This window comes from Coffea arabica, chromosome 11c (assembly GCF_036785885.1).
Source record: "Coffea arabica cultivar ET-39 chromosome 11c, Coffea Arabica ET-39 HiFi, whole genome shotgun sequence".
NCBI lineage: Eukaryota > Viridiplantae > Streptophyta > Magnoliopsida > Gentianales > Rubiaceae > Coffea > Coffea arabica.
Window position 1 is genome coordinate 38,150,033 of NC_092330.1, and position 11,375 is coordinate 38,161,407.

At 36.3% G+C, this 11,375-nt stretch overlaps 2 protein-coding genes across 4 annotated transcripts; one reads left to right on the forward strand and one right to left on the reverse strand.

Moving 5' to 3' along the window:
• The first annotated feature begins 107 nt into the window (after positions 1–107).
• Positions 108–4,903, forward strand: LOC113717279 (SEC12-like protein 2). Its single transcript, XM_027242045.2, has 10 exons — positions 108–492; positions 689–783; positions 1,121–1,271; positions 1,974–2,065; positions 2,209–2,305; positions 3,168–3,243; positions 3,338–3,458; positions 3,922–4,038; positions 4,126–4,193; positions 4,462–4,903. Exons 1-10 carry the CDS (start codon positions 238–240, stop codon positions 4,569–4,571), a joined length of 1,182 nt encoding a protein of 393 aa, XP_027097846.1. The 5' UTR covers positions 108–237; the 3' UTR covers positions 4,572–4,903.
• A 1,815-nt stretch (positions 4,904–6,718) lies between these two features.
• LOC140016388 (uncharacterized) lies at positions 6,719–10,784 on the reverse strand. Of its 3 annotated transcripts, none has more exons than XR_011822779.1 (4): positions 10,590–10,784; positions 8,217–10,058; positions 7,483–8,131; positions 6,719–7,375 (listed from the first exon to the last, which is right to left on the reverse strand). XR_011822779.1 is itself a non-coding variant. In XM_072069885.1 (4 exons), exons 2-4 carry the CDS (start codon positions 10,053–10,055, stop codon positions 7,357–7,359), a joined length of 1,992 nt encoding a protein of 663 aa, XP_071925986.1. In that variant the 5' UTR covers positions 10,056–10,058; positions 10,590–10,784; the 3' UTR covers positions 6,719–7,356. The 3 variants fall into 3 exon arrangements, 1 of the variants encoding a protein (XP_071925986.1); XR_011822780.1 differs by having other exon boundaries at positions 10,638–10,781; XM_072069885.1 differs by having other exon boundaries at positions 7,998–8,131.
• Positions 10,785–11,375: the final 591 nt, after the last annotated feature.

Below are 11,375 nucleotides of genomic sequence, written 5' to 3' on the forward strand. Positions count from 1 at the left end.
GAGTTTTTTCAACTTGGTTTTTCCTTTTCCCTTTTTTTGTTTAAAAAATAAAATTACAGATGGGTCTCTTTGCCAATGCTTTAAAATGCTTGGCGGCTACTAGCTATTTTACCAAACCTTAGGGGCTCCAAAAATGAAAATTACCCATAAATATTCTGCAACATGCCAACGCCACCAAGCTAAGATTAGCTGAAAAAAATTCGTTGACCAGAGATTCAGATCGGAAAAAAATTTCGAATGGGAGAAATTTCCAATTCCCAGAAGTATGGAGTTCCCCTTTATGGGGCCGGCTGGGTTCCACCGTGTGCTATTAGATCCATTTTCTCCAAAGAAGACGCCGACTCCGGCGACGACTCAAAGGCGCCTCCGCCTGCCGCCGAAGAAAACCATGTTGTCCTCACCGGAGGAGGTGGAGAAGGAAGCAGCGGTATACCTAATGCTCTCCTATTTGCAAAGTTCGATTTTGAAGCCAATTCTCTGTCCGATCGACCTGTAAGATCACTTAGTAGGATTTTAGTTTTTTCGTCAGTGTGAAATTTGTCCAATTTTATATATTTGGTGTAAATTTGGTAAATTTGATAAACAAAAAAAGTTTAATTATTTGTTCAATTTAGAGGTTTTAAAGTAAGAAGTCTTTTTTGATCAAATTCTTATGAGTTTTTATTTTTTAATGTTTTACTATTGATAGGTTGCGAGATTGGCAACTGGAGAAGATTTACCTTATAGGATTGCTGTTCACCCAGGAGGGGAAGGTGTGATATGTTCATTGCCCAAAAGTTGCAGGTAAATTTTACTATCATTTTGCATGTATTGGCTGAAATCGTTCCAATGAAATTCACTGACTTGGCGATAATACATTGTAGCATGCTTATCCATGTTGGCCTTTGATCACTGATTCCTCAAACTTGCAAACTTGATATTCAGTTGTGGTGGAAAAGTCACTTTTGATGCAGCGGTGTAACAATGGAGTAAATTTTGTATTTAGTTTACTTTGTGGAATATGGAAGTTGTACTTCTTCTTGGTGCATTCAGATTCTTATTTATAACTTTCAAATGATTGAATTATTATTGTGCTTTTGAGAATTTGCTTAAAGATTTTTTTTTGTTCCTTTTAATATAGGTTGTATGAATGGGCTGCATTTGAGAAGGCAGATGACTCTACTTTAGATCTTAGATCGTCTGAGAGAGCTCTTGAGCATTTGGAAGATGTTGGTCAACAATTATCTCTGGCATTTAATAATGAGGGTACATTACTCGCCACTGGTGGTGAGGTAGTTAGCATTTTTTGGACTCTTTTTGTGGAAAATTAATGGAAACGGATGATGCATTAGGAGAAAGAAAGTGCATTATATGTCGTATTTCATTGACACATGCTTTTAATGATGCATAGTTCAATGCTTGTTTAGTATTTTATGCTTTTGGTAACCAACGGTTGTTCTTTTTACACCAATTTCCAGTAGAATGAAATTGCATCTTAGGATAAGTAATTGATCTTTTAGTTGTCTTTGATCATCTTTTAGGAAAATATTCAGTCTTCAGTGGTAAACGTTCTGGCAAGTTGGAGGTCCAGAATTTTCCTCGATTAGAAAGTCTGGATTGGCATTGGCAATACTTGTTCTATTCCTCCAAGATTAACTGACAATGCTTTGTCAGAAATGAAATTCTAGCAACTATTGAAGTACTAATCATGTTCTGGGCCCATAGCGATATGTCTCTTGTTTGATTGGGTATATCATGTATGGTTAGTCCTGTAAAGGAACATGATTTTCTTTTAAGCACAATGTACTCAAGTCTATTGAACTCTATTTCCTTCTGTACTCTCTGGCTTTTTAAAAAAAAAAAATGCTGAATGAGCTGTTTAGAGTAAGATAATGAGTTTGTTGAATTAGACAACTTGTGAAAGGACCGTACACTTTGTGCAGTAACAGAATTATTATTTTGCCTTTCTAATATCCAAATGGGATGCATTGCAGGATGGTAAATTACGCATTTTTCAGTGGCCAGCCATGGAACTTACACTCAACGAAGCTAACGCACATGCTTCTGTAAAGGACTTACATTTCAGGTCCGTATCAATTGTTGCACCTTAGTTTCACCCATGTGTAATGAAAGCTTGCTAAAAATTAATTTTTTGGCATGAGCACGGGAGAAGGCTTTCATTAATTCATCAAAAGAACCTTGACAGATGTCTTGGTTACTTGTATGCAGCCCGGATGGGAAGCTTCTGGTCTCTGTTGGAAGTGGACCTGCTAGGGTTTGGGATGTCACTAACTCAATTGCTATAGCCACTTTACAAAAGGAAAATGTAAGATTAATCTATCTTTGCATTATTTTTCTTTTATGTAATTAAATTGCTCTATCCAAAGGAAAAATTGGAAAAGGTTAAACAAATATCAGCTTAAGTTCTGCACGTGACTTCTTAATCATGTAAAGTACCATTTATAGTAAAAGCAAAGTTAACAAAATTGATTTCCCTAATAAATGTTTTAGTTGATTTGCCAAACATGCGACAAGCCTTCTTTATGGGCCCAAGGCCAAATTCGAAAATATATGAATCAGAATTTTAAGCCTCCTGATTTAAACTATTGTTCCTAGTCTGATTTGAAGAAGGAATGAAATATGTAAATGGGCCTTGTTGTACAATATGGTTATGATAGCCACTAGAATGAGTTGCTGGTAAACTGTGGCCCCCCAAAAAAATTAAAAATAATAAATATGACAGGTGTAGGCCAAAAATTGAGGACCTCCCCATGCATTGAGATGGATGCACATAATTCATTTTTCAAAAGGGGTAAAGATATATTATTTGACTTTTTGTTGTGTCAATTTCCTGTAGTTATGTGTTTGTTGTCATCATTACTGTGGAATTTTTTTTCTTCTTTTTTTTTTTGTACTCCCCATTCGTTGGTCCCCAATTGTAGGTGAAGTAGAACTATAGTCGGTGGATTATTTTCTTTAAGCTCTTTGACTGGGTGTTTAAAGTACGTGCTTTATTTAAAAGTGCGTTAGAGCAGAGAGGATGGACATCTTCACTTTTTAAAATACTGCATGTAGTGATCTGCAGCCGATGGAGCTAAAACTTTTGAGTTTTCATTGGCCTAGGACCCTGTTATACCATTTCTACTAGCGGACTCTGTTTTTGATGAGATCATTTCGTAACATTCCAGGATGAGCAGTTTTGCTTTTGCAAGTTTTCTCCAGGCAGAGATGGTAATCAATTTTTATACATCATAGCAATGAAAGGTATTCCTTGATTTTTGTAATTGTGCTTTTAATTTCAACAAGGGTTCCAACAAAGCAAATGGATATCCATAATGCATTTTATTGAATTCTCCAGATCGGGGTGCTTGTATTTTGAAGTGGAACACTACTACATGGAGGAAGATGAGCTCAAAACGCATTGTCCGGGATGCAGTTTCTGCTTTCGATGTTTCCATTGATGGCAAACTCCTAGCAGTGTAAGCACTCTGTATTTGTTTTTACTGCTTGCTTAACCATAAAAATTTGTTCCAAACTCAAGATATGGTGATTTGTTTGGATGAAAAGATTTGCAGCTCATCTTGTGGTTTTATCACCTGAAATATCAACTGTGTCTTCAAATATAATAACTCGCGAATTTCAATTTGAATGGGTAGATTTGCATCATCACTTCCTCCTCTTGTGATGATGGAAGGTAATAGTAGATGCTTAAGTATTACATTCTTATAATGATCAGTTTCCAGTCTACTCTTTAAGATGTCTGGCAATAAGAGTAACCTTTTCGCGATTAGGCAAGGCTTGCGATTACTTGCCCTTGATGCATAAGTTTACTTACTTCAGGACTTATTATGATGAAAGTAGTAGAAATTTAGTCATTTTCTTGTGTTCCTCCAAATGTAATTTCATTGTTTTACTTGTCTCTGACACAAATTCAATATTTAGAGGAACAATCGAAGGAAACATTTGGGTTCTGAGTTCCAACAGCATGAGTGTGCAAACTGTGGTAAAGAAGGCACATCTAGGCCTTGTAACAGCATTGAGGTTCTCAAAGGATTCAAGGTTGAATCTCTTATATATGTTATTCTTCTAGTGACATCCTTTACTCTTTTAACAAAAACAACTAATTCTTTTTTTTTTTTTGAACAGATATTTGCTCTCTGCATCCATGGATTCAAGTGCTAGGGTGACGCAAATAAAGGATGAGGAGAAAAATGGTATATATGCATGTATAAGTAACATTAGTGTGTGTGTGTATAGATGTATCCCCCTGTGTGTGTACTCATCTGTGCATAGTGGAGTGCCAAGTCATCCCATCAACAGAATCATATCAGTGCTAGTCTCACATGAGAGTTCTGCTACCTAACATTTAAATAAAATGCTGTAATCTTCATGATCAATGTCATGTCTCTATGTCTGAGTATGTGCTAGCATGATGACTTCTTGGACTTGATCCTCATTTTCTTGTTTTTCTTTTCCTGGCAGGTTTGAGGTTGTGGATCATTTTGTTAATGATATTGCTTGCAATAGCGGCATATTTTGTTAAAAACAAAGAATTGCTGCCCCAGCAACTTGATTTTGTGAAGAGATTATGACTGTTGGTGTACTAGAGAGTTGAAGTCTGTACATGGATGAAATTTTGTATGACTAGATTACTGTTGGAAGGTTATGCTTACAGAGAGGGTATGAGATGTTACATTACCTATGATAGTCCGCAACGGCTTACTGTTAAACAGCGGCTTGCAACGGCCCTCGGCGGCTGGGATCGACTTTTGAAAGAATGCCTTGTGGACAAATTCAACCACCCTAAATTGAAATTGTTATTACGAAGTACTTAGTATATCTTTTTGATGTGGTTTATAGTTTGCCATGTAATACTGCCTTCTTTTTGGAAAATAAAGTGAAGAATGATTATTTATTGATTCTATTTTTTTTTTCCTGGTTGAGAATTCTCCCTCTTGGACCCTGCCTTTTACTGTCCCAAGTTCCTCGAGTTATAATCCTTTTAAAGAGAACTTTAAATCCATAAAATCGCATGGATTATCCATCAATTTCAAATTCATCACAGCAGCTACTGCTGATGTCTGAGAACAACAATGAGTTTTCTATTCCAAAACTGAAGAAAAGGAACAAAAACTTCAGTCATTCAATCAAAATGAATGAAAACAGAGACTAAATTAAATGATCAGACGACTAAAATTCCAGCAACTTCATGCCCATCTCATATGCCAGAAAAGCTTCAACAGTTCCACCACATTTCACCTTATCAGGGGAAAGAACATTATCCTCCCACACTTGTTTCCCTTGGCTCCCACCAACTCATGGAATCAGGCTTCTTCCATGGAAGATCTCCATCCAAAACCTGATCGGGCAATCTCCATGACCGGGTACCCAGCAACTTCTTTTGGACTCGAAATCTTCAACTTCGGTTGATCCTCCAAGTTTTTGGCAACTGCCTCCATTCCAACACCAGCAACCACCTTTCGATTATACCACAAAAGATCCCTCGAGGCCTTTGGGATACTCTTTGCAGGTCCATGCCAGCGTATATGGTACACTAAGCAGTAGTTGCCAGATAGAGCTGCAAGAGCTCAAAAGGGACTTTTCTTTTTCTTGGAGTCCCGGTGGGATATATAGTTCCCATTGCGATAATGGTGCCCGGATTCAGCCACAAGCCCTATAAGTTTGGTTTTTGTTTGTAGAAAATACTTCTGATTTTGCTTACCCTATTACTTGACGATCAAGTGATCATCTTGCTCTGAACGTTGTACTGCTAGCATTGTTTCGACAGGAACGGTGTCGTGAATTCTAACTGTGGAGATGATTTTGTGGTCTCTGTTGATTTCAATCCTGATCTCAGTCTCCATGGCTTTCTTGCTTAATTGCAACAAATTGTGGCAAAACCAAGGCTATAAGCTTGACTGGATCATGTGGAAGTAAAAGAGGGAAATGACAGGTGCCGAACCTGTGCAATAATAATAAATAAAACCTAACTACCACCTAAGGCAGTCAATAATCAATTCGAGTACTGGAGCAGGGACTCTAGGTGTGTAATGGGTTACTTGATTCACCCTGTTCCCGAAGAGTTTGCTTAATTCGATATACCTGAATTAATTATTTAACTGAATTCACTACTAGTAGACAGTGGTAAACAGGGTCGTCTCCTCAGGGACTGGAGAGAAATTTATTTCTTTTCAAGTCAAGATTAACGGGGGGTTTTAGGATTAAATGCTAACTAAACAATTTAACTGCAGAAAAGTAATTAATTAAAAGAAATAATTAGGAGAGTTCTAGCCAAGGGTACACTTCAGAAATGGTTCATGCACTGATCATTGATGCAGAAATAATTCCAACATTTATTAATAGATCAGTTATAGTTTTTATACACGCGATAAACAACCAACCCTTCCTTAATTTATCGATAGTCAAGGTACGACCGTTAACTATTTCCCTAACCCAAAAATTACCCTAGGTACGACCGTAGGATTTAATTTCTGGTTTGCATTAATAATTAGAAAGGCCCAATCCTAATTAACAAACACGCTACGAGGGTTTGTTTAAATTAGGTCGTATATTTCCCTGACATAAACCCAATTACGCCAGTTGCTACTGGGATAGAGGTAACGAACAATTACGGATTCAGTTACCTCTATTTAGCAAAATAGCCTATATGAATAATCAATTATTGCGCACTAATCAATCATCCACACGAGCTATAACGGTTAAAAGCAGGAAACATATGAATACCAATAAATGGAGGAAGCAATTAAAATAAATTAGATCTCACAGAAATTGTTGAACCAAATTTTCAGTTGTGCCCCTTGACTAGAATTAGGAGGTTAGTTCTCCATTGAGAGTAACTCACGCAATTCCATTGAAGGAAATTGCGTCAATGTTTTACAATAGAGGAACTACTCTGCGGACCAGAGCCAAGCGGCTGCGTTCTCTTTTTTCTTATTCCCTCGCCAAGTCATAATCACGTGAGATCCCTAGCTCCGTAGTAATCCCGCGGGATCCGGCCTTTTTTTTCCTCTTCAAAGTCGGCTGGCCTTTTGTAGCCTTTTCTCCCTTCAATTTCGGTCAAAGCAATATTGGAAGACAATTGCAATGGTCCCCACTTTCCAAGGTCAACAACCGTGGCTTTTTCGGTTTTTCCTTAGTTTCCTAATGGAAATCTACCACCAAATAGAACTAGTTTCCTAAATAGCAAAATAAACCACAAAAGAAAGTATTTCAAGTTTCCTAATTCAACCATAAGACTAATAATTAGAATTCAAGTCTTCCAAATCTTCCTCTACAGCTGCCCAGAGTTTGAATCGAACTTGGAAATCGATCCCAAACGTGCCACTATCAGATTAATTGGAAGATTGCCCCTTTTTGTCACATTTTTCTCTTTTTCCTACAATTTAGCACCATTAACCAAATATAAGTATAATCCATCAATTAACGCAATATTTGATTGAAATCAAGGAAAGAATAATTATAGATTTAGCGACAAATAATGACCTATCAGGAAATGGAAGTGATTAGGAAACGTTTTCATGTAAATCGCAATCCTGCTTTGACTGATCTTGCGCCTAGTTTACAGAATGCTATGCTGGAAATTTGATCAATCAGTACTAGGATTCCATGCAAGTCATAGGAATGATGTGTTGAAATTTGATTAGTATCTTATGGATCAATTCGAGATACTCAAGCATTGATTATTGCAAAGGAAATTAGTCTCTCTCTCTCATTTGGATAACATAAAACTGCTCAAAACACAACTTAATTAAGCAAGAACTAAAAATTATAGAACTAACTTCTATGCTTTATCAAGTAAAATACCAAGTGCAAAACAAAAGAAGAGAACTAACAACACAGATAGGGAGAGACTTACAGTCAGGTTTTACCTCTCACTGTATCTAGGAGATAGATTATATCACTTCAATTATTGTATCAATCAACCAAGTGCAAAGAACACGAAAATCAAATTTCCCAAAAAAAAGAACGAAAAGAGCTGACAGACTAAAAAAAAAAACCTATTTTTTGAGTAGCTTCTTGCCCATCTCATAAGCCAGAAAAGCTTCAACTGTTCCATATTTGATCTTATCATCCGATAAACCTTCCACCAACTCATAGAACTAGGCTTCTTCCAATCTCCACCCAAAACCCTCTTCACAACAATAATAAAATTAATAATTAAGAAAATCTGCTAACAAGTAACAAATGTAATGAAATAATAATTTCAAAAATAATACCTCACAAAAAATTTCCACGCGATAATGATGAAAATTAGTGATGGTTTGACCTCTGCGACTGCGCCTGGCATTGCCACGGATTGCTATACTGTCTTCCATATCAATCACGGGAATCATATTCAACTCACAAAAATTGTTGACTTCATCTAAAATTATTTGCCATCCCTCTTCCCTAAAGTCTTGCAATTGAGATTTCATAGTATCAATCAAACTCATGGCTTGGACAATATTTTGATCCCTTTGTTGCAAAACAAGTGACAAGTCATTTGTGATTCCCAATAAATACTTCATCAGGTGCAATGCAAAAACAAACTCATAATCATTCATTCTATCAATCAAACCCCTGGCCATACCTCTATTGTCAGAAGTGGTGGCATCATCTTGTATATTTCCCAATATTCCAATCACCGAAGCCCACATAGAGGATAGACGAAGTAATGTTAGATAGTGTGATCCCCAACGAGTATCCCCTGGTCTTGCTAAACTAGTTTCTTGATTTTTGCCTTTTCCACTAATAATATCTCCACTGTCTAAAAGTGTAACAATCTTATCATGTTCTATTTGTCTTAATTGATCTCTCCTTTTACATGATACTCCAGTTAAATTGACAATCATAGAGACATAGACAAAGAATTCACTGACAATGATATTTTCCTTAACAACAGCAACAATAACTAACTGGAGTTGGTGAGCAAAACAGTGAATATACATCGCATAGGGATTTTCTTGTAATATAAGGGCCTTCAAACCATTGAACTCACCTCGCATATTTGAAGCTCCATCATATTCTTGACCTCTCAATTTGGATAATGATAATCCGTGTTGCGCGAATAAAGAATCAATTGCATCTTTCAAACAAAGAGATGTGGTGTCAGACACATGTACAATTGCAAGGAAACGTTCAATCACACGCCCTTCTTTGTTCACATATCTCAAAACAACTCCCATTTGCTCTTTCACTGAACTGTCTCGAGACTCATCAACTATTAGGGAAAAATAATTGTCTCCAATATCATTGATTATAACACTTGTGATCTCTGAGGCACAAGCATGTGCCAGATCTTTTTGAATCATTGGAGAAGTTAGTTGATTATTTGCAGGAGCATTTTGATTTACAACCTCAAAAATCTCAGTATTTCGCTGGCTATACCACTCAAACAATTCAAGAAAATTGCCTCTATTTGAAGAACTAGTTGACTCATCATTTCCACGAAAAGCCAATCCTTGCTTCAAAAGAAAGCGGGTCACATCCAGAGCAGCAGTTAAACGGGTGCGATATGCAATATCTATTTCGCGCCCACAAGATCGTAGCACATTTGACACACTATGCCTTTGATCTTGAAAACTTTCAAACTGTATTCTAGCATCATTATGGCAACTATTCACAGCTCCAATATGTTTATTAAATCTTTCCATTGCCTTTTTCCAATTATTGAATATCGTTTTTGTAAAGGCATCCTCTGCATATCGACCTCCCTTATTTTGTGTTTTGAAAAGAAAGCACCAAAAGCAAAACGCCGCATCTTTCGATATGCTATACTCTAACCATACAAACTTTTGATACCAACTATCTTGGAAACTTCTATGTTGTTTACCAAATGATGTTTTTGGATACATATGGCCAATCGGTTGGCAAGGTCCCCTAGTCAAATACTCTCTTCGGACATGGTCTCGAAGAGAAATATCAAATTTCTCAACTGATTTTCGTAATCCCGGATCACTAACAATATCATTTAAATTCAATTCCACACAAGATTGATTTTGAACTGGTTCACTAATATTAGGCTCATTTGAAGATTCACCACTACGGACTCGTTTAGGTTTAAAGAATCTCTCCATTTTCTGTCACAATTAAATAATTGTGGTTAAATTCAATAAAATTATGCAATTCAATAATCAATTAATTTAAAATTCATATAAATAATTCTTTAATTTAATAATAAATTCATATTACTTATATTTCTCAATTTATAAAATTCATTATATAAAATTATCAAAAAGTTAAAATAAGGTACAACTAAATACCCATATAATCTCTAATTCAATCTCATAAAATTTTGAATTTATATTTACATTCAAAATTTCTAATTCACATAATTAATTCTTAAAATTTCAAATATAAAACTAACAAAATTTTAAAAACTAAATACAATCTAAAATCTATACAATTTCTAAACTAATTTCTAATTTAAATTTAATATCATTAAATTTTTTAATGTAATCTTTCAAATTCTTAAATTACATTAACATAAACTAAATAAAAATTAATCTTAATCAAATTAATATCAAGATACTCAAAATTCAAAAATAATTTAAACATATAATTAACAAAAATATAAAGATGAATATTGTAATTTAAACCAAAAAACTAACCTAAAAGATTTATGTGAATGGAATGGTGGAGAGTTGGAGTCTTGGAACCTTGAATTGAAGGCTTGAAGCAGGATGGTAGAATCTCAACTGAAGCTTCTTGGAGTTCTTGGAGCCTGGCGTCTTCTTCTTGGAGTTGGAGTCTTGTTTGCCCTTTGGCACTGGCGGCGTGCTTTTGCATCAGATGAAGCCCTAAGGCTTCATCTGATGTATTTTTTTTTTTCCCCTCATTATACAAAACGACGTCGTTCCACTAAAAGTGAAACGACGTCGTTTTGTATTTAGAGGGCAAAAAAAAAAATTTAAAATGAAATGGGTCATCTTCTTCCTCAGCAGTCAGCACGGCAGCGGCTTTCCAACTCTTCTTCACTTCCTCTGCAGCATTCATGGAGCCATGGAGGATGGTAGATCTGGATCACCGTGGGGGGCTGGGCTGGGCCGCCGGAATCCCCTATATATAGGGGGTTTTCCGGCGGCTTGGGGGGGGCTTAAGCCCCCACCAGCCCCCCCTTAAATCCGTGGCTGTCTGCAATCTACTGAAAGCCCATTACATTGCATGCATCTCTCTTATTCTTGAGTCTACGTACCAAAGGGCTGGTTACTTACGGGTTCCTGCATGGCCAAGGTGGTTTTGAATGGTGATTGTAGTGGGATGATTTTGTCATCTATAGTAACTATGCTGAAATTTTGGTTTTATTTTTTTTTTCCCTTTTTCGTATCTGTTGATCTCAATCTCTTTATTCATGGCTCCAAGCTAAGAGAAAATCATTAGGAACGAGAGAGATTTGA

What these genes read in the sequence shown, in the direction of transcription:
- LOC113717279 (XM_027242045.2), top strand. Translation starts at nt 238, where the DNA reads ATGGGAGAAATTTCCAATTCCCAGAAGTATGGAGTTCCCCTTTATGGG. An exon ending in ATTCTCTGTCCGATCGACCT is followed by an intron (nt 493 to 688) that starts GTAAGATCACTT and finishes TACTATTGATAG; the next exon opens with GTTGCGAGATTGGCAACTGG. An exon ending in TACTCGCCACTGGTGGTGAG is followed by an intron (nt 1,272 to 1,973) that starts GTAGTTAGCATT and finishes GATGCATTGCAG; the next exon opens with GATGGTAAATTACGCATTTT.
- LOC140016388 (XM_072069885.1), bottom strand. Translation starts at nt 10,055, where the DNA reads ATGGAGAGATTCTTTAAACCTAAACGAGTCCGTAGTGGTGAATCTTCA. An exon ending in GCGTGGAAATTTTTTGTGAG is followed by an intron (nt 8,132 to 8,216) that starts GTATTATTTTTG and finishes ATTGTTGTGAAG; the next exon opens with AGGGTTTTGGGTGGAGATTG.